Source organism: Rhinoderma darwinii, chromosome 11, assembly GCF_050947455.1.
Source record: "Rhinoderma darwinii isolate aRhiDar2 chromosome 11, aRhiDar2.hap1, whole genome shotgun sequence".
Taxonomy (NCBI): domain Eukaryota; kingdom Metazoa; phylum Chordata; class Amphibia; order Anura; family Rhinodermatidae; genus Rhinoderma; species Rhinoderma darwinii.
The window spans coordinates 61,314,149-61,335,722 of NC_134697.1; the positions used below are offsets into that span (position 1 = coordinate 61,314,149).

The following is a 21,574-nucleotide window of genomic DNA, read 5'->3' on the forward strand; positions in this document are numbered from 1 at the left end:
TACTATGTCAAGGGAGGGGTGAGTCCTGCTGTGACAGCTTGTTATTACTGTTTTTTTGTGGGGGTTTTTTAGCCAAAACGCAGGAGTGGATCGATAAGGAAGGAAAGTCTTAGGATCTATTCACACGCGGCAGATTTTTTCAACTGAAAAGTGACCTGTATTTCCTTCCTCCAGCCATGTATGCCGAGCCAAACGTTCTGGCTGAGAAACATGCACTGCAGGCGCAATGACCATGGCCCTAGGGGGAAGAAATCCCCCCCCCCAAGAGGAGGTCAGAGCACTGCCCAACCTGCCATCTCTAAACTAGGGAAGTGCCGCCCAGGAGAGAGGCGGCCAGCCCATCTGCTGCTCTCAAAATACACTTATGCAACCAGACAAGCCTCAATAAAAGGTAAACTCCATGGAAGTCTGCAGCCCTAAGTGTGTCCTTAGTTACTTGAGCTTTTTTAGCTTTTCCCAGGCTATCCCATCGGGAGGACAGGAGACAAACTGGGAGTGTGGAGAAGTGTGACAACTTTTATCTTCTCCGTTTTCCTGTCCATCGCGTGGAAAGCCCGCTCCAGGGGTGCGGTCACAGGTTAGAGTTAAAATCCGTTCCATTACTCAAATGCATGGGTCCGTCGCAGAAAAGTCTGCAATAAATCTTACGAGTGTGAATATACCCATATACTTCTACGCTCTTTATTATCCACTTATCAAACTGCCTGAGATTTTGCATCCAAAAAAATAATAAATATCTCTAATACACGTAGTAAGTGTATCCAATATGTAGAAATAAGACAAACCACACACACATTGTTACAGTGTAAACAAGCCTTTATTGCTTGTTAAAGGTATTTTCACTCATCCCCAAATGTGTGCATAGAAACGCTCGACTTCCCCTAAGCCTTTCCATAAAAAGAGCTTTACTACAGGAATTCTCAGACCTGTAACATACAATAATCATTGCATAAATAGACCTCTGCACATTCACATTAAACTATTTTTCTTTTGTTATTACAACAAAAACGTACATGGAGGCCCCTAAAAATCGAGCAGAAACAAGAAGATGCCGGCTTCTGTATCAGTGGCCGCCATCAATATTTTCTAGCACTGAAGTTGGATAACGGCAGCTCCAGGAACTGTTCTCGCGGACAATGTAAAATCATCGTTTCATGTCTGGGACCACGGCAGGTCTTCATTCTGTTGATTCACTTGCAAGTCAAGTTTATATTCTAGATCTCGTGTTTGACATTTGGATATTTTCTAAGCAGTTTGTTTACTTGCTGTGGCGGCATCCAGCCTGCAGGTTTTTCATCTGTGGCACCTAATTTCCGAGCTTTCTACAAAAAAAGTACAAACAAAATACTCTTCAAATTCTTTCATAAAACCTGCATTTTATTACATAATAAAACACTCTTGGTTATTTGCATTATTTACCAATTAATTACCATTCACACGAGTGTGACAGAAACCGCGCATAAATCAGCTCCGTGTGCGTTATGCATTAGCGTGCTTTGCGAGTGGCATGCGTTTTTCACGCACTTTTTTTGTAATGGAATTGATGCGCAAATCACGCACTGCACATGGATGTACAGCCATGTGCGGTGCATGGTTTTCACGCACCCATAGACTTCAATGGGCGCGTAGGTGCGTGAAAACGCACGAATATAGAGCATGCAGTGAGATCACGCAGTGGATTCTCGCTGCGTAAAAACTCCTGCATGTGTGAATGACCCCATTGAAATCAATGGGTCTGTGTGCTGTGCGTGATTTCCATGCACAGCACACAGACGAGATTCACATTCGTGTGAATGGGCCCTAAGTGTGATCCTAAACATAACCATAACCGTTCCTCACAGGCTAAACTTGGGTCAGAGTGCAGCTTTCTAAAATTGCTCTCCATTCTAGAGATGCTGAGAATTGTGCAGTTTTTAGTTCCTTTCGCTGGTCTAGAGCAGGTCGTACATGATCTCTACACACTGAAACGAGTGGGCGTTATGGAGACTACTGCGTTTTGACTGCGGACTACAGGGTATATACACATTTAGCGGTTTCTGAAGCTCTGGTGAACGTATTCCTTGTTTAGGACTGACAGAAATCACTAAATGTTGTTCCCATAAGTCATTTCAATAGACAGATAGCCCATTGGCGTCCTGCTCTCCATTCCCCTTATCATTAGGTCATAAATTATTATGGTGAGAAAACCGTTACATGAAGTGTTTTAACATGAATATTAAAGTTTGTAGAGAACTATTACCATGTTGCAGAAGTTCCTCTGTACTAGGGAGTTGCACAAACAAAAAATTCCCTTTGGCTTTCCTGATGCCCATTAGTGGGCAAAGCACAGGATACATGCAGACGTTGTACTATGTTAAGTAATAAGCCTTGGCATGGAGTAGTTGCCTAGTAACAGCTCTCAGCTTACTAGGCACTGTAAACATCCCTACAAGCAGCATGGCTATTATACCTATGTCAATGACAGATTTTAGGTATGCACAAGTGATGTTGATCAACAATAAGGGTATGATCACACACAAACTCAAAAACGTCTGAAAATACTAGATGTTTTAAAGCGAAAACAGCTCCTGATTGTCAGACGTTTTTGTAGCAACTCGCGTTTTTCGCGGCCTATTTTATGGCCGTTTTTGGAGCTGTTTTTCAATGGAGTCAATAAAAAACGGCTCCAAAAGCTCCCAAGAAATGACCTGCACTTCTTTAAAATTATGCCTCGTGGGAACAGAACACCGTAAATCCCATTGCAAGCAGTGGGTAGATGTTTGGAGGCGTAATGGTGCCGTTTTTTCAGGCGTAATTTGAGGCATAAAGGGCCCGAATTACGTCTGAAAACACTGCGTGTGAACATACCCCTAAACATAGCTTTATAGTTGATAAAAAAAAAAAAAAAAGGATTGTCCAGTGTAAACGGGCCTCGAGGTACAGAGGGATTAAGGATTGTATGCCTTGTCTACGTGGTGTATGTGAACACGCAATGCCTGTAGTCACAGTCCACTCTCCATCACTCCAAAGCACAAAAAAAAAACAACAGATACCTGTTCTCGGGCAATACAGTCATAGAAAACCTTGACTGCATTTGAACACGCTGTGTCACTGAAGGCGTTTTCTTTCCAGCACGCCATCAATACAGACATTTCACTTATGCAGGTTGCCTCTGTAAAACAAACACATACGATGCTAGAAACACTATGAGTAGTATAAGGCCTCATTCACATATTGCAGATTTGTTCAGTATTTTGCATCAGTATTTTAAAGGAAAAATTACGAGTGGATGCAAAAAAAAAAAAAAGAGAATAAGTATAAATATTTATATTATATTTTCTCCATGTGGAGGACCCAGTCTTGGCTTTGGCTTACACATAATTTTCACAGCACCATTTATTATACCATATAATGTACTGTGAAACTGGAAAATTATTTGTGGGATGGAATAGTAAAAAAAAAACAGCGATTCCTCTATTTTTTGGGGGTTTCGTTTTTAAATCGTTCACCGTGCGACAAAAACTGCGCATTCATTTTATTTTGCAGGTCAATACAATTACGGTGATACCAAGTGTAAGTAGCTTTTTTTTTAATGTTTTACTACTTTTACAAGGAAAAGACTAATTGTTAAACATATTGTTTGTTATATTCTGAGAGCCATAGCTTTTTTATTTTTTAGTCGATTGAGGGCTATTTTTTTGTGTGTGTCAAGTTGTAGTTTCTATTGGTGCCACTTTGGGGTACATGAGACTTTTTAAAAACGCTTTATTCCATTTTTTTGTGGGAGATGAGGTGACCAAAAACAGCGATTGAGGTTTTTTTACACCCATCACCATGCAGGTTAAATATGACAGGGGACCCCCGATGTGACATCATTATTGATATTTTTAAGGGGGTTGATTAGACAGCTCCCTTTAAATGTCCCTCACAGGTAGATCACCTAACTTTGCCAGGATTCCTGAAAGGCAGGTTTGCAGGGCTATACAGCGAAACAACCCTCGCTACCACATGGCAGTATAACTATGCATACTAGCTGTTCAGGACTCCAGGAAAGCTGAGTGACACGCTGTAGAAACTGAGGCCATATTGGTTGTCACTCAGCTTTCCAAGAAATTGCAGAGAAACTTTTGAATAAAGCCAGACAAGTAAATAATGCAGGGGAGTGCTTTACTATAGTGAGAGATGTGATGGGCGGACGTTAGTTATTATGGGGAGTAATGGGCGCGCTGCCCTCACATGACACGAGCCTTGATAGCGCTCCACGTACCTCCAACCTTGTATTTCCGGTTAGCCACTGCGTCAGCAAGTGCCAGCGGTCGCCGAGGCTGCAGCGCGGGCTTCCCATGTCGTCGACTAACCAGCCTGGCCACCTTCTCGTTCAGTAAGTTACCATGGGACGCCATGACAGCCAAGGCCACGGCAAAGGACTATGGGAGGGGAAGTGACGTAAGCGCTGCGTCGTGTCTCTGCCCCTTCAGATGACGTCAGCGGCGTCTCCTCACTGGTAGGAGGAGCTGATGAGGCCCGGCTGCTGTCAGTCATTAGTTCATCCTATCAGCTGCCTGCTTACTGCGCTCCTTCAGTTCAGAGGCGGCGAATTTTGTCACGAATCACCGGGGGAAATTCGGAATTTCACCATTTTGTATTGCACGCTGACATTTTCAACCCCATTCACTTGCATTTTATTTTACATTGTTGCAGATTATTTATAAGACCCTGTTCACATCACATTTGTGATGTCCGTTTATTATGTAAATCAGGAAAGCTCCATTAGCCCGATGGAGGCCAAAAAGGTCTTCTGTCCTCAGTCGTATATCAGCGGTAGTGGGAGCCTATGGGTGACGTATGCCACTTTATGGCATACGTCACAAGTATACATTTAACGTATACATCATAGGCTTTTAAACGTAGACCATTATGGTCTATCGGCGACAGATATGTTGAACGGATGCCTAATAGTGGCGTCCATAGGCGAAAAATGGTATCCGTTTAAACTGTCCCAATCATCAATAACATCAAAGCAGAAGGAAATCATCATCATGGTGAATGACATAATTCATAAATACAAAAGATGTCGGCAAAACAAGTAAACATAAGTGGCTATTTTCTGCTAGTCGGCGGGGGTGGCGAGAGTCGGACCCCCACCAATCCCTTTAATGCAGGGGTCTAAATGTATTGGTGTTGCTATTGAGGCTAAATGGCCATTCAAACTACTCTGTGCAATAGATCAAGTTTTCTGAAACCTTGTCAAAGCTCACACTGAGGCCTGATTTACATGAGCGTGTGCGTTTTGCGCGTGCAAAAGGTCCATAACCGCTCCGTGTGTCATCACCATATGATGTGCGGCTGCGTGATTTTCGCGCAGCCGCCATCATTATGACACTCTGTTTGTATGTTTGTAAACAGAAAAGCATGTGGTGCTTTTCTTTTTTGCATTCATACTTTTTACTGCTGTTGCGCAAATCACGCGTGTCCCATGGAAGTGCTTCCGCGTGCTGCGCATGATTTTGACGAACCCATTGACTTCAATGGGTGCGTGATGCGCGAACAACGCACAAGTATTGGACATGTCGTGAGTTTTACGCAGCGGACACACGCTGCATGAAACTCACGGACAGTCTGAACGGCCCCATAAGCTAATATAGGTCTGTGCGAGGCGCGTGAAAAAAACGCTTTGCACGGACGTATTACACGTTCGTCTAATTAAGCCCTTACATTGTATTATCCAATACTCCGATCCGTTTTAGATCAGAATAAGGGCATGTGCACAAACGAAATAAAAAACGTCTGAAAATACGGAGCTTTTTTCAAGGGAAAACCGCTCCTGATTTTCAGACGTTTTAAGTTGAAAATCGATCCATTGAAAATCCCATTGAAATCAAAATAAAAGATGCAAACAGATTACGATTCATTTGTATGCGCTTTACATTGATAATGATAAAAATAACCTATCCGTTAAGGCGCCATGCACAAGACCGTATATTTCATCCGTAATTACGGACCCATTCATTTCTATTGGCCACGGACACCTTTCAGTATTTTTACGGATGAAAAAATTATAGAACCCGTCGTATTCTTGTCCGTAATTACTCCCATAGAAGCCTATGGGCGCTTCTGTAAATACGGACGGCTACAGATGTTCATCCGTAAACTGTCCGTATTTATTGAAGCATTGCTATGCAACATGTTGGTGACATCATTTGCAGCCTCCCTCTTTTTTTACACGGATCCGTATATACGGATCAAATACAGATGCATTATTGACCGTATTTGCAGATATCGTTCCGTATATACACGTATAACTTACGGATGACTACGTATCTGTATTTACGGACAGTATTTACTTCCTTAGGCATCCGTTTTTTTAATGGATAAAAAGTCCTGTACTTTACACTTTTATCTCAGTCCAATAAACGGATGACGGACGTAACAAGATGCAATTAAAAATCCCATTGATTTCAATGGGATTTTTAACAAATCAGTTTTTATTTTTATTCTGATCTAAAAACGGATCAGAGTATTGGATTATACAACAAGTGTGAACTTGGCCTAACCTGTGGGTGAGTACGACAGGCTTCAGTGCTGTGCATGCGTGTCTCTCCTCAGCTCCTTAGCCCCCGTCATTATAGCTCTGTATTACAAAAATGGAGTTTTGATTTTTATGAAGATATGAGATATAAGAAGGGAATCAGCACAGAATGTTAGACCTATTTAAATAAATAAATACAAAATAGTGTTCGAGGGTGGATATTCACTTTAAGGCGTTACCTAACAGGCAATCTGACCTTTGTTACGCCTGGAGTTGTCACTATAAAATCATCACTACCCGTAATCGCAATGCCGGAGTTAACGGAAGATTAATAAGGGGAGTTTCTCTTGCTGTTACGGTGGAATCGCAGATGTTCCGTTGCCCATAGGATCACCGTGATACATGTATTTGTCTAGGAGCACCAAGTACTTGGAGCCCATTACAGTTATATGTCATGGAGAAGGAAGGGGTTAATGACATGACACTCACGACAGTGGCAATTTAGACCACATACTAAATGTGCGCAAACACAACATATGTATAATATGAGAGGCCCCCAGATGTACAGTATGGGCCATACACATTGTACAGATCCATAATACTGTACCTTAGTGTGCCTACAGTTTTTCAAAGACAAAAGAAATCAAGTGTAGCCTGACTGCATCTTTGACCATTCCCTTTGTATATTTTTGAGACTATCGGGACAGAATGGGTTAAAATGTGTCTAGCGATGGACATTTGACTTTGACTTTAAATATCATTAGCTAATGGAAAATCCTCTAGACAGTGTCTCATGAATATACTGACATCATCCCTATATAGGGGCAAGAGCCAAGAGCTCGGAAGGAATTTTAATAAAACACAAGACTGTCTAGCGTCATACAGCTTGTAACAGATATTGTAGAACGTCTGACAGCAATTAAAGGGTTTATAAATCAGTCAAAAAATAGGATCGGGCCACAACATGCTCATATCTCCCATTACATCTGTACATTAAAGGGGTTGTCCAGTTTGGGAACTCTTTGTTATACTAATGACCTATCCACAGGCCAGGCCATCAGTATATGATTGGTGGGGGTCCGACACCCGGACCCCGCACCGATCAGCTGTTCAGGGCATCGGAAGCTAGGCAGGGGTTGGTGCTGGAAGCAGAAGGCTCCAGTCACAGTATAACAGCCGTGTTGGGTTATTGCAGCTCTGCTCCTATTCACTTCAATTGGAGCAGAGCTGCAGTCTTGCAGCACGGGCGCTATACGGTGGTTGAAGATTTCTGCTTCCGGCACCGAGGCCTACATAGCTTCCGGCACCCTGAGGTAGCCAGAACAGCCAATCATGTGGGATCTGGGTGTCGGATCCCCACGATCATATACTGTGGATCGGTCACGAGTATAACAAAAAGCCCCCAAACTGGAAAACCTGTTTAAATATCCTTTTCATGAACTGTCAAATTAATTTCATTCCCTTTAAATGACCTTGATCATGGAATCAAATGTTAAGCAGAAGCTCTATTTTATTCTGTGCTAAGCCCCCACTAAAACAAAAGAATGTAACGGACCGCTGAAGGTCTCTACATGGAAATGTTGAATTTTTTTTTTCATTTCCAGGACCCAATAAATCAGTGCTAGAGGCAGTAATATGGCTAAGCTTTATCGGGGGTTGAGGTTCATGGTAACATTTTAAACGTTTGCTAATTTTTCTCCTGTACTCCGTATAACATTAAAAATGAGAACAGAAGTCAGTTATTTTGGCAGTAAAGTTTGTGACTGTTCTTCTATGTTCTCCGGTTTTGAGAGCGCTCACTCTTCGCTCTTGGTTTCTTCTGACATTAGGTCCGCAGTCATACCTTGCTAATACCATATAACAGTCCACCACACGTTCATGGTGGACATTTATCATACGTGTATACTGGTGTTATCCAAAAACCCAACTCAAAACCTCAGCTTTTATTCAATATTTTATTTATTATCCAACACATTCCATATTCTGTAACATTGTAACATGTTTGTTATTATAAACTGGCAGTTTAACCCCTTATTTTTTCGTTTACATAGTCCTATGAGGGCTTGTTTTTCGCGGGACATGTTGTAGTTTTTCATGGCACCATTTATTGTACCGCATAATGTACTGGGAAACTGAAAACAAAATATTTGTGGGGTGAAATTGGCAAAGAACAAAAAGTTTTTTTTTGGGGGGGGGGGGGATGTTTGTTTTTACGGCATCCATCAGGTAGTATAAATGACATGTTAGCCTTCTACGGGTTAACACGATTGCGGCGATACCAAAAATTTATGGTTTTTTATGTTTAATACTTTTTTTTTTATTTTTTAAAGTATTTGTTAAAAAAAATTGTTTTGTGTCACCATATTCTGAGAGCTATAACTTTTTCATTTTTCCGTTGATTGAGTGATGTGAGGGCTTTTTTTTTTGCGGGGCGAGCTGTAGTCTTCATTGATAGCATGCGACTTTTCAATCATTTTTTTTCCATTTGTTTAGCGCGAAGGTGACCAAAAACCAGAAATGTGAGTGTTCTATATATTTTTTTTTTTACGCTGTTCACCGAGTGGGTTAAATAACGCTATAATGTAATAGTTCAGACTTTTACAGACGCAGCAATACCAGTTATATTAAAGCCCTATGCACACGACCGTGTTCGGTCCGTGATATACGGACCGCATGTTGGCCGCATTTCCCGTAATGAACACAGTTCAGGGAGCCGGGCTCCTAGCATCACAGTTATGTATGACGCTAGGTGTCCTTGCCTCCCCGCGGGAATACTGTCCCGTACTGAAAACAGTACGGGACATTTATTTATGTTTTATATAAATAAAACTCATTTAACTCCTATACTTTTTCAAAATTGGTACAATCTTGCAATCCTAATACTGCTTTAAAGGATGAATACCTTTGCAACCAATTTTTCTTTTTGTTACTCCAATGCATCTGAACTACAAAATTATGCAACTTTGAAAATAGTCTTCATTAAAAATCTCCTATCATTTTCTGTGTACAGTTACTATGCAGACCTATGTGTTCCCATGGTAACACACTACAAACAAACCCTGTGTTGTCCGATGCTGCAGTCATACTCACCTTCATCTGTCCCCTACTTCTGGCGAATGTTCCTCTGGTAGGTTACAAGACGTAGGGGACAGATGGAAGCCAGTTTGAATGCAGGATCGGACTACACAAGGTTTTTGTTTGTAGTCTGTAACCAAGGGAAGTCAGCCTAGGAGCTGTAGACACAAAAACGGTAATAGATATTTAATCAATAGTATTTGCAAAGTTGCTTAATTTTTTTAATTTTAGATGCATTAGCCCAATAAAAGAATTGGTTGCATAGGTAGATACTCCTTTTAAGATGAAGCGATATTCCGGAAAAGTGAAGGTAGTGCCAGTAGAAGTCAAACAAACTACTGCTGTTCTCTTTCTAGCGCTGTTTGGAAGACTAAAGTGTGTGTGCAACTTTATGCATAAAAAATGTCAGAGACACATTAGTAGATACTTTAAGGGTGGGTGCGTAGCTGGAAACCCCACAGATCGCTACAACTAAGAGGCTGCAGGCGAGAGGCCATTATACCCTATGAATCTGAGTAAAGGGAGGCCTGTCGGGAGCTTAAGAGCCATGGTGCTAGTCATTAACTCCTTGTGTGGTTAGGCCCTCCCTGACCCCCACCAATACTATTTTCTGACAGTTGTCTCTATAAGGGCAGATTCACACGAGCGTTGCGTTTTTGCGCGCGCAAACAACGCAGCGTTTTGCGCGCACAAAAAACATTTGACAGCTGCGTGTGTCATCCGTGTCTGATGCGCGGCTGCGTGATTTTCGCGCAGCCGCCATCATAGAGATGAGGCTAGTCGATGGCCGTCACTGTCCAAGGTGCTGAAAGAGCTAACTCTTTCAGCACCCTCGACAGTGAATGCCGAACACAATATCGCAAAACCTGTAGAAAAAAAAAGAAAAAGTTCGTACTTACAGAGAACTTCCCGGCCGTTTCCTTGGTGACGCGTCCTTGGTGACGCGCCTCTCTTGACATCGGGCCCCACCTCCCTGGATGACGCGCCAGTCCATGTGACCGCTGCAGCCTGTGCTTGGCCTGTGATTGGCTGGAGCTGTCACTTGGACTTAATTGTCATCCCGGGAGGTCAGACTGGAGGAAGACACCGGGAGTTCTCGGTAAGTCAGAACTTCGTTTTTTTTCTACAGGTTCATGTATATTGGGATCGGAAGTCACGGTCCATGGTGCTGAAACAGTTTAACTCTTTCAGCACCATGGACAGTGACTATCTCCTGACGTCGCGTACCGATAATTTTTTTGCCGAGTTTGGCCGAACCCGGTGAAGTTCGGTACGCTTGTCCGGCTTCGCTCATCGCAAAGACACTCCGTTTGGATGTTCGGAAACAGAAAAGCACGTGGTGCTTTTCTGTTTTCATTCATCCTTTTCACTGCTGTTGCGCGAATCACGCTCGTCCCACGGAAGTGCTTCCGTGTGGTGCGCGTGATTTTCACGCACCCATTGACTTCAATGGGTGCGTGATGCGCGAAATACGCAGAGTTATTGAACCTGTCGCGCTTTTTGCGCAGCAGACAAACGCTGCGCAAAAAGCACGGACTGTCTGTACTGCCCCATAGACTTGTATTGGTCCATGCGTGCCGAGTGAAAACCACGCGGCCCGCACGGACCGAATACACGCTCGTGTGAATCCCCCCTAAGGGTGAACATACCCTTTAACATAGTGACATGAATGATCCTGTAGGGGGTGCAGGTTTTTGGTTTGTTTTTAGAACACGTACTAATGATGTCATCATAATGGCAAATCAGTAGGTTTTCTCATCTCTTCATATGTCAAATATACAGCCTGTAACAACTTACAACAATATAATCACTGATTTTGGTTAATGGACATGTTTATATTGTTTTTGGTAACAGGAAACGCTTGTAAACGAAAAAGGAAAAGTGCTGAGCATGACATTTCAAAGAGGCATCATCAAAATCTCCTAAAACATCTATTAAAGTTCAAGATTTTTAAATAAAATTCTTTGGCACACAGATGAAAAAAAATACTATGGAGGTGCAAGATCCTTCTATAGAAGAACTGAAATGTGTCATGGTAGTGAAAGTCTTTCAAGAATTGTTTTATTTTTGGTATAAAAAAATATCAGGCAAGTGTCATAAAAATGTATAAAATAGATCAAGTCATCAATGATTCAGGTTTCTCTTTATATACATTTCATGCATGAAATCCCAAAATTTATCCTGACTGGTTTCATTTTGTAGAATCATGGCAGCAAGTGCCTCTCCTTGATCAAAACTTTGCCAGTAATCTTGCAGCCACATCTGCTTCCAGCTAAATAAAACAAAAAAGAAAAGATGGATTTTTAGTATAAAATGCATAAACCAAAGCTCAATAATAAGAACTGACGGCTGGAATTTTATGAAGACAACACAGACCTACAAAAATATATATACAATAGTGGGAAAAATAATGTTCCGATATATAAAATTATTATGGAAATGTTGCCTAGGTTAATCACGTTACACCCCATTTTTCTTAAAGAAGAAAATAAAATGTTCACCTAATACAGTACAAAGACCTAATGTGTGTGTCCCGAATCTGCCTCCGATGTTGGGGGAAGGAAGGATTGGATATGTCAGATTTCAACATGCCTGATTATTTGTTGCTGCAGAAGACAAGCCGCTACCAGAGCTTTTTTCCATCTTGCCGAGCTTACATGTATATGGAGGCGTTCAGAGGAATAGTTGTTGGCCAAACGAGCGTATGGCGAACAGCTATCTAAGGCCTTATTCACACGAACGTGCTATACGTCCGTGATACGCGCGTGATTTTCACACGTGTCGCACGGACCTATGTAAGTGAATGGGGCCGTTCAGACGGTCAGTGATTTTCACGCAGCGTATGTCCACTGCCTAAAACTCACGACATGTCCTATACTTGCCCGTGTTTCGCGCAGCACGCACCCATTGAATTCAATGGGTGCGTGCAAATGGCACACGGAAGCACTTCCAGGTACCGCGCGTGATTCGCGCTACTGTAGTAAAAAGAATGAAAATGTGCCGACGACCAGTAATTTACGTGTCGCTGTCAAAAGACGGCGCGTAAAATAACAGCCTCGTCAAAGTGCAGGACACTTCTTTGGACGTAATTTGAGCCGTTTTTCATTGATTCCAATGAAGAACAGCTCCAAATTACGGCCGTAATTGACGCCTCGCAAAAGGCGAGTACGAGCAATTTACGTCTCAAATGATGGAGCTGTTTTCTCCTGAAAACAGCTCCGTCATTTCAGCCGTAAATGCAGTTAGCGTGTGCACATACCCTAACAATGCTAAAAAAGGAATGGAGCCCATCAAAATCCAGAGGGAGAACCCCTATTTGCAGCAGCTCTACACTCTGACTTTTATAGGGGGGTCCCAATCGTGAGACCCTCCTCTAGTACTTCAATATGCACTAGTAAGAGTATGCAAACGTGTTGTCTCTAGCCCCCCCCCCCCCCCTCTACGACCCAGTGTGGAAGGCCACTTTCAAGTAGTGGCTCCTGCGGACTTAGGACGTCCATGTATTACATGGTCAGATATTAATCTGAATGACCACAATGTAATACTACATTACAGCGCAAATGCACAGCTGTCTGACAATAGCTGTTTGACTGGGTCTTGGGAGCCGGACTCGTAGCTCTCAGATTAAAACGGATGTCTATGATATAATAACCGTATGAACCTCAGATGTAAGTTTTTCTCCATTTGTAGAAAACAGATGTCTTCACGATATTGAATAAGCTTGTATAAATATTATGTTGACAGATTGCAGCTATAAACAGCAACTGCATTCTGCTATCTATCTATAGACTATCTATCGAGACACGGTGCATGTGATTTATAAATAAAAGTAGAGCAAGTAAAATCCGTGCGGTTATCAATGGTCAGAGCTATTGTCAACCATGTAGTAAAACCCTTGTCCTGACATCACATGGAAAAGTTAACCATAGGAGATTTCATCACAAGGAAATTGGTTTTGGGAACCAACAGCAATACTACACTGATGCGATAGAAGAATCATGCCAGAATCACCTGACAACTTGCATGACGGGGGAAATACAAGGCACAATGCTCTCGCATATGTGTATCTGCACAGAGTGTTGTTCTCAGGCAGATGAGGTGTCCAAAAAGGAGCAATTTTATCTTGACTTAAAGGGGTTGTCTGACGAAAAGAAAAACTATTACTTTGCTTTTGTGAAATAAAGACATTTTCTAATATACTTGAATTTTCAATACTGCATGGATTGCAGGTTTTCAGTCCCTGAAAACTCAATTCAGCAGCCAAGCCAAACGCCTCCACCGTCACGGCAGATTCAGAGACCGAGAAGGGGGCTGGCTTAGCTGATGAATTGAGCCAAGCAGCCAGCCCTTGCATGACGTGACGCAAAGAGAGGAGAAGCCTTCCCACGGAGCCTGTGTCGACGCGTCACAGCAAGAAGGGCCGCTCCGAACTTCCAGGTCCATGCGACAGTGCAATCCGCGCAGATTTGAAAAATAAAAGTTTATTTGAAAATTTCCTGATTTCACAAAAACAAAGTAATAAATAGTTTTTATTTTCGCTGGACCATTCACATATGCGTTGGAGTCTCTATTACGGGCCACCCTTGCAGAAATTACCGGAAACAGTAGTGTAGCATGCTGCGCTATTGTTTCCAGTAAAGCAGATGAACCTCCCGGTGGAAGTCAAAGTCAATGGGTTCCGTCGGTCACCGGGTGGGGGCTGGTGTGCAACGGAACCAGCGCTTCCAATTTTTCCCTTGTTCTGCTCCTCTGACGGAGCAGAATGACGGAATGGGGAACACAGATGTGAACAAGGCCTTAGAGGCAAATTTTGACGGACCGCTATCAGACAGACACCTTACTTGGAGGAAATTTGCCTTCTCTTTTGTCTAATAAGAGCTTCCTTGAGATCTAAATATTTGCTGCACGTTTCTTCTACTCAGCGGTTGATTTTAATAACGGATTACCTGTCATCTTCTGGTTGCTCATCAGCATTTCCTATACCAGGCACAGGCATGGGACATCCCATGTGATTATACCCAGCAACGTGTGGCACTGGAGCCGGACTTTTGCCCTGGGTCTTCTTATGTTTCTTCTCAGCCTTGACTCTAGCGTTCTCCTTATCACACACAAAGCATTCAAAACCATTGAGGTAGTTTGGTGCAGTCATATCATTCACCCCCCATTCTCGGTTTTCCATACTGGCCAGCAGTAGCCTATTTGTTATTCCACCAGCTTTTTTGTAGTCCAAATATTTGAGGTATGATTCATCATCCTTGTCCAAAGAAATTATGAATTCTGCCAGGTCCTCTGGTGTTGCAAAGTCGTCAATTAAAATAATAGAATGGTTGTTAGGCATCCAGTCCTTAACAGAAGGGGATCCCCTGTAAATTGGAATTGTCCCTATGTGCATAGGGCGCCATAGCTTCTCTGTCATATAATCAGCACATATTGCATTTTCCATTGCCAAGTGGAACTTGTATCTTACAGTTAATGCTATGAACTCTGGATCTTCTGTGGTGGCTGTTGAAGTGTCCTCAAGTCTCTTGCTTGGGAATTGGCGGTTCTTCAAACACTGACCATAGGAGTCAATCTGACAAATATATATATAAAAAAAATTAACTGAGTTCAAAGATATACATAATTGTTAGCCAACAGGCAATTCTTATAGGGAAGAATACGATACAGCACCCGATAGAACATGTTGGATTAGTATGAAATGTGATAAAAAAAGAACCTCTGTATGAAATCCTAGGCATACGGAGGTACAGTAACGACCCCATACCCCTCCAAATAGAGTGTGAGCCCTATACACATCCGTGGACTTGAGGTCTTAGATGAGGGCTAACCCTAAACCCTATAGGCACAAACATACATTACACACTGTTATGGTATGGAATCCTACTCATTCAGAATCCATTTTGCACTTCAGAACAAGAAAGTCCATGTATAATTTTTATTTGGATGATAACTGAAAGGTTGTTTAGTGAATCGGCAAACAAAAACATACTGCAAATAAAGTAAACCATTAGTCAGGTTTCCATTGGATACGTCATATTTAGGACAGGCCCATAACTGTATACAGCCTATATGGCCATACAAAGGAGGACCATAAAGTCTTTAAGGCCTAATTCACACGAACGCTGCACATCTCGGACGTGAAAAACTGCAGTTTTTCACGTTCGAGGTGCATCCGTGCTCAGCGCTGCGGGACGCGATGTCACGCATCCCTCATAGTTGAGAGTCTATGGAGGGATGCGTGATGCGCGAAAAGAACGGACATGTCCTATTTTCGCACGGAGCCTTCACACGGTCCGTTGAAACAACGGCTGTGTGAACGGCCACATTGAATTACATAGGTCCGTGGGATGGCCGCTGTTTCAACGGCCGTCCCACGGACGTTTAACACGCTCGTGTAAATAAGCCCTAACTACATCCAAATTCAGATGGAGGCATACGAAGATTTTTTTTCTGTTGGATTTCTTAATCACACAGAAAAAAAATAGTGCCGTGTTGCTTCGCATGCTGTACGTACAAAGGTATACTCCTAGAAGATTGATGGAGCCTGCATAGCAGTTTCGTACTACAGTCTCCGTACACACGTGTGTGAGCCCTTTCGCTGCAGATTTTTTTTTAGCTAAAGCCTAAAGTAGATCCAAGTGGAAGGATAAGGCTGGAATTACACATTTTGTGGCAGTTTTTTGTGCCAAAGCAGGAAGTGGATCCAAAAAGAAGGAACAGTATAATGGAAAGACTGATATTTGGCTCAAGAAACAATCAAAATCTGTATGTGTGAATCCAGCCTTACAGGACCCATCCAATAGAGACACGTTGCTCAAGAAGTTATTTTGGACCTCTCAAAGTTGGCTGCACCTCCCACCTCTGACACTACCTGCTTTGAGTTTATGATACCTTTCGTGTCTGCACAGTGTGTAGGGTCATGAACTGACTGATCAATAATATAACAAAAATACTTAAAAAAAAAAAAATCCATCTCTAGGTAAAAATTGTATTTGAATTTTTGGCCTGGAGATTCTTTAACAAGAGAATACAAAACTGTATGATAGACAATCACGGATGTATAAATGTCATGACAGATCATTTTCCAATGCTTACCTGGATGTACTTCATTAACTCTTTCACATAACGGTCTCTGTCCGACGGAACATCACAGTGGGACTGCATATACAATATGGGGGCATACCCCTTTTCACGCCACTTGTTTTTTTCTGCTACAGACACTGCTGGGTTCTGTAAGTAGCCAATTGTGGGCAGCCACTGCAAGGTGAGGGGGTAATCCGACTCTCGTCTGAACGTGGCAGTGTAGTTAAAGAGCTGAATACCGGGCAAATGGGACAAAACATAGTTATTCATAGGAGATTCCTCATGAAACAGTGCCCATGTCTGGTGAGGCAACCTGGGCAGCGGAGCTTCATATGCTCTAAAGTCTGTTCCATAGAAAATGATCGATTTAGTCCGTTTGTGAAGTTTCACTCTCTTATCTTTTGTCACCACGCAGGAACTTAGAGGACAGTCGACGCGCTCTGTGTTCCCAGGAAAGTGAGGGAACAGGTTCTCACTCCACCACAGAAGAATGGGCAACTCTTTGTTGCTTCTGGTGTCACTGTTACCTGGACCACGGTAAGAGTCCACCATCACTGCGCCTAGGCCGGCAGTGGAGAAAGCGCTGGATGGCTGGAAGGACGACTGTTCCCATTGTCCAGGCATTGATGCTATATTTTGCTCCATAGTGACTCCCTCTGGGAGTTGGTCATTATATACGGGATGTCCATGCCGAAGGTCGGGAGATGTGTCATCCATTGCTGAATCCATCCGCACTCTTTCTCCGTCTGCTATATCCAGATATTCAGGACTGTCCCATTGCTCATTGTCGGTAATAGCATAGGTACAAGTCAGCAAACAGAATATACTCCCTGTGATAAGGTACCAGGTGTGTCTTGAAGAAGAATGGGAACTCCTGGTTCTAGAGCGATATTGCTGCACCATCCGGTGAGCGCAGAAAACACTGCAACATCTCATATTGGTTACAATCCACGGCTCTTTCAGGTATGCATGCATGAAACGGCTGTCACCACAGAATATAGGGTATATATGTCATCCTACCAGTAGTCCACATGCACAAAGGTTCCATGTCCACACCGTCAGATTTCCTTTTTGCTGCCGGGTTGCATCAATCAGCCTGTATGTGTCTGTGTGGATTGCAGGGTGTTACATATGGACACTGAGCTCCAGCAGGAAGTTACATGTTACTGGAACTGCTGCCTCTTGTCTATGTGGCTGCATAGAGTTGCTGCTTGGAAGAATGACATCACAGTCACATGGCTGACTTGTAAGGGGGGGAAGGGGAGTGCTGTCTCAGGAGACAGAAGAGTAGCGACTGACCCACAACCAGCATGTCAGACCCCAGCATGGAACCCATTGTTGATTTTCAAAGCCACGAAACACAATCGTTGTTTAACCCTTTTACTGCCAGATTGTTCTTTTTGCAGTTCTGCGCTGTCTCCAAGTTCATCTATGATACGTTATTTTGTGTTTTGTTTTTTTGGGGGGTTTTTTCAGGACAGATGGAGAATAAATGGAATGACTGCTTATTCATTTACTGCATAAATGGGAAATGAGGGCTTAGAAGCCCCCCGAAAACCTTAGTAATTATTTAACTCTATTGCTGCCGGATAATAAATACCTCATGCGTTTTCCAGTTTTTCCTTTTCATCAATAAAATGCTTTATTTCTTTTTTATTTTTATGTTGTTTTTTGTTTTGTTTTTTTACCTAGCCTCAGTGCCTAGGGCTCACTTTACCATACACACGCTAGGGCAGATTTACTATTGTGTCTGGGTCTTGAATGTGTTGAAAAATACTCCTTAGGCCTGGTTTACACGAGCGTGTGCGTTTTGCGCACGCAAAAAACACGGCATTTTGCGTGCGCAAAAGGCACTTAACAGCTCCGTGTGTCATCAGCGTATGATGCGCGGCTGCGAGATTCTCGCGCAGCCGCCATCATTATGACACTCCGTTTGGATGTTTGTAAACAGAAAAGCACGTGGTGCTTTTCTGTTTACATTCATAGTTTGACAGCTGTTGCGCGAACCACGCTGTTCGCACGGAAGTGCTTTCGTGTGACCTGCGCGATTTTCACGCACCCATTGACTTCAATGGGTGCGTGATGAGCGAACAGCGCAGAAATATAGCACATTTCGTGAGTTTTTTTCAGCGGACTCACGTTGAGCAAAACTCACGGACTGTCTGCATGCCCCCATAGACTTACATAGGTCAGTACGACACGCGTGAAAAGCACACGCATCGCACGGACCTATATCACGCTCGTGTAAACGAGGCCTTAGGGCTTATTCAGGCAAACGTGATATACGTCCGTGCAACACACGTGCTTTTCAAGCGCTTCGCACGGACCTATATTATTCTATGGGGCCGTGCAGACAGTTGCGTGATTTTTACGCAGCGTGAGTCCGCTGCGAAAAACTCACAACATGTCCATTCTTTGTGCGTATTTCACGCATCACGCACCCATTGAAGTCAATGGGTACGTGAAAATCACGCGCAGCACATGGAAGCACTTCCGTGGGACGAGCGTGATTCGCGCAACAGCAGTCAAACTATGAATGTAAACAAAAGCACCATGTGCTTTTCTGTTTACAAATATCCAAACGGAGTGTCATAATGATGGCGGCTGCGCGAAAATCACGCAGCCGCACATCATACGCTGCTGACACACGGAGCTGTTAAGTGCCTTTTGCGCACGCAAAACGCCGCATTTTTGCGTGCGCAAAACGCACACGCTCGTGTTAATCCCCCCTTAAAGTGTATCGAAAAGGTCGTGTGGCTGAAATCGCACAAAAAATGTGCCACATTATTCTGGCGTAAAATAAGCGAAGGTGGTATAAGGAATAGTTGTCTAACACGTGATGAAAGATGCAGCAGGATTATCACGCAGCATGCAACACTGATAAATTTGGCATATTTTGTCACTGCCTGGTCTAAATTTATGATGTCTAAGGGTATGTTCACACGCTGTGTTTTCAAGGCGTTTTTCGGGTCATAAACGCCTTGAAAAATGCCTGAAAAAACGGAAGCTGAAAGCCACCAAACATCTGCCCATTGATTTCAATGGGAAAAAAGGCATTTAGTTAAGGCAGAGCGTTATTTTTAAGGGGCCGTTTGAATTTAAAAAAAACACGTAAAAAAGAAGTGCACTTCTTGACCCGTTTTTTGGAGCCGTTTTTCATTGTGTCCAAAAATTTAGCCAAAAAATACTTCAAAAAAGTTTGATGCTTTAAAAACGGCTGTGAAAATCAGTGGCTGTTTTCCCTTGGAGACAGCTCCGTATTTTACAGCCGTCTGAACATAGCCCCACTAATAGACAGCATTAGTAAACGTAGGCCACTGCGTTTAGGATTTAGGATGGGTTCACACGACCTATTTTCAGGCGTAAACGAGGCGTAATATGCCTCGTTTTACGCCTGAAAATAGGGCTACAATACGTCGGCAAACATCTGCCCATTCATTTGAATGGGTTTGCCGACGTACTGTGCCGACAACCTGTCATTTACGCGTTGTCGTTTGACAGCTGTCAAACGACGACGCGTAAATTGACTGCCTCGGCAAAGAAGTGCAGGACACTTATATACATTATATGCAGGGCACTTCTTTGCAGCGTAATTTGAGCCGTTCTTCATTGAACTCAATGAAGAGCAGCTCAAGATTTACGAGCGTCACAGACGCCTCGCATAATACGAGGAGGAGCTTTTACGTGTGAAACGAGGCAGCTGTTTTCTCTTGAAAACAGTCTGTCTTTTAACACGTAAATGCCTGCTATCGTGTGCACATACCCTAATATTCGCATGGACTGTTTAAAATGGTTCCACCAACCGTGCTGAGTTTCATTTTTTTTTATCAACAGTGAACTACACTTTCAATACAGTTGGGGCTGCGGGATCTTGACTCATACCAGCCAAATCAATGTGAAAAGGACACCCCTTTTGGCATATATTTGCCTATTAAAGTCTGTGGACACATCAGTGTATACGTCAGAAGATTTTCCTAGTGTATATGCCGACAGTGCACCACAGACGTTGTGTGAATTGAGCCTAAGATATCCATGTCCCTCAGAGATTATTTGGGATCTATTTCATGGAGACACACCAGCAACATGTCTCATGTGTAAAGCCGCTTTCAGACAAGAATAATACGGTGCTGTCTTACGGACGCAAAACCCGGACCACCCGCAGTTCATCAGAACCGGAGTTAGAGCGGAGTGTGCGTGTATTTTTTTTCAACAGTTAACTTTATTAACAACATGACAACATCCCATAGAGACAGGCGGCCATTTTAAAAATCATCTAGAGACAGTGAATAGACGCAGAGTGAAGTAGTTGTTCATCGAGAATTCCACCATTACCGCTATTCACTTGGATGTGTCCTCTAAATTGTCCCAACACATGTATGTCACGTAACTTTGCTGCTAACTGAATGCTAGGGGTCACATGATGTGTGTGTGGAGAGGTCACATGACTGACGCCATGTTTAATCACAGTCAGTTAGCCCATGGGTGCATTACGCAGGACATATCTGTGGGCTATATGATTCTACCGTGAAGAGACGGAGGCTATTACACTGATATAATAAAGGTATGTGAGGAATTTTTAACAATTTAGAAGACTGTATGATTTCCTATTCTACAAAAAAAAAATAGAATTGGACCCGTGTACGATACTCTCTGGGCTCCGTATGGTTGCCACGGTAACAGTACCACCCAGCATGCAGGAGCGCCTCTCCGCACCAGATGTTAGTTCAGGCGGCGGAGTATAACCGGACTGGAATTTTACCAGCGCGACATCTGGCTGCAGTGGGTTTTAAAAAAAAAAATAAATCCCACTGAAAACGCAAGTAAATGCTGTGTGTGAATTCAACCTACTGTATATTCTGAGACGTTTTCTTTATAAAATCACACCATGATAGCAGTTTTAGGAAGGGG

The 21,574-nt window shown here is 42.9% G+C and overlaps 2 protein-coding genes and 1 long non-coding RNA gene across 4 annotated transcripts; 1 reads left to right on the plus strand and 2 right to left on the minus strand.

Annotated features, from left to right (window-relative positions):
• Window positions 1-795: 795 nt before the first annotated feature.
• On the minus strand, window positions 796-4,456 carry CHCHD1 (coiled-coil-helix-coiled-coil-helix domain containing 1). Its single transcript, XM_075841658.1, has 3 exons — window positions 4,247-4,456; window positions 3,033-3,151; window positions 796-1,322 (listed from the first exon to the last, which is right to left on the minus strand). The coding sequence occupies exons 1-3, from the start codon at window positions 4,380-4,382 to the stop codon at window positions 1,215-1,217; spliced, it is 363 nt and encodes a 120-aa protein (XP_075697773.1). The 5' UTR covers window positions 4,383-4,456; the 3' UTR covers window positions 796-1,214.
• On the plus strand, window positions 4,026-11,714 carry LOC142663203 (uncharacterized). Of its 2 annotated transcripts, XR_012851057.1 has the most exons (3): window positions 4,026-4,360; window positions 9,002-9,027; window positions 11,438-11,714. It is a non-coding gene; the product is annotated as an uncharacterized LOC142663203 (long non-coding RNA). The 2 variants fall into 2 exon arrangements; XR_012851056.1 differs by lacking the exon at window positions 9,002-9,027.
• Window positions 11,096-17,993, minus strand: POFUT4 (protein O-fucosyltransferase 4). The gene is made up of 3 exons (XM_075841657.1): window positions 16,679-17,993; window positions 14,530-15,155; window positions 11,096-11,855 (listed from the first exon to the last, which is right to left on the minus strand). Exons 1-3 carry the CDS (start codon window positions 17,639-17,641, stop codon window positions 11,708-11,710), a joined length of 1,737 nt encoding a protein of 578 aa, XP_075697772.1. The 5' UTR covers window positions 17,642-17,993; the 3' UTR covers window positions 11,096-11,707.
• Between the last annotated feature and the right edge of the window lie 3,581 nt (window positions 17,994-21,574).

Excerpts from the sequence above, each read along its gene's own strand:
- CHCHD1 (XM_075841658.1), bottom strand. The coding sequence starts at position 4,382 with ATGGCGTCCCATGGTAACTTACTGAACGAGAAGGTGGCCAGGCTGGTT. Across the intron at positions 3,152-4,246 it reads CCGGAAATACAAGGTTGGAG|AGGCAACCTGCATAAGTGAA; the intron begins GTACGTGGAGCG and ends TTTGTTTTACAG. Across the intron at positions 1,323-3,032 it reads ACTGTATTGCCCGAGAACAG|AAAGCTCGGAAATTAGGTGC; the intron begins GTATCTGTTGTT and ends CTTTTTTTGTAG.
- POFUT4 (XM_075841657.1), bottom strand. The coding sequence starts at position 17,641 with ATGCATGCATACCTGAAAGAGCCGTGGATTGTAACCAATATGAGATGT. Across the intron at positions 15,156-16,678 it reads AGTTAATGAAGTACATCCAG|ATTGACTCCTATGGTCAGTG; the intron begins GTAAGCATTGGA and ends TATATTTGTCAG. Across the intron at positions 11,856-14,529 it reads GAGCAACCAGAAGATGACAG|CTGGAAGCAGATGTGGCTGC; the intron begins GTAATCCGTTAT and ends TGTTTTATTTAG.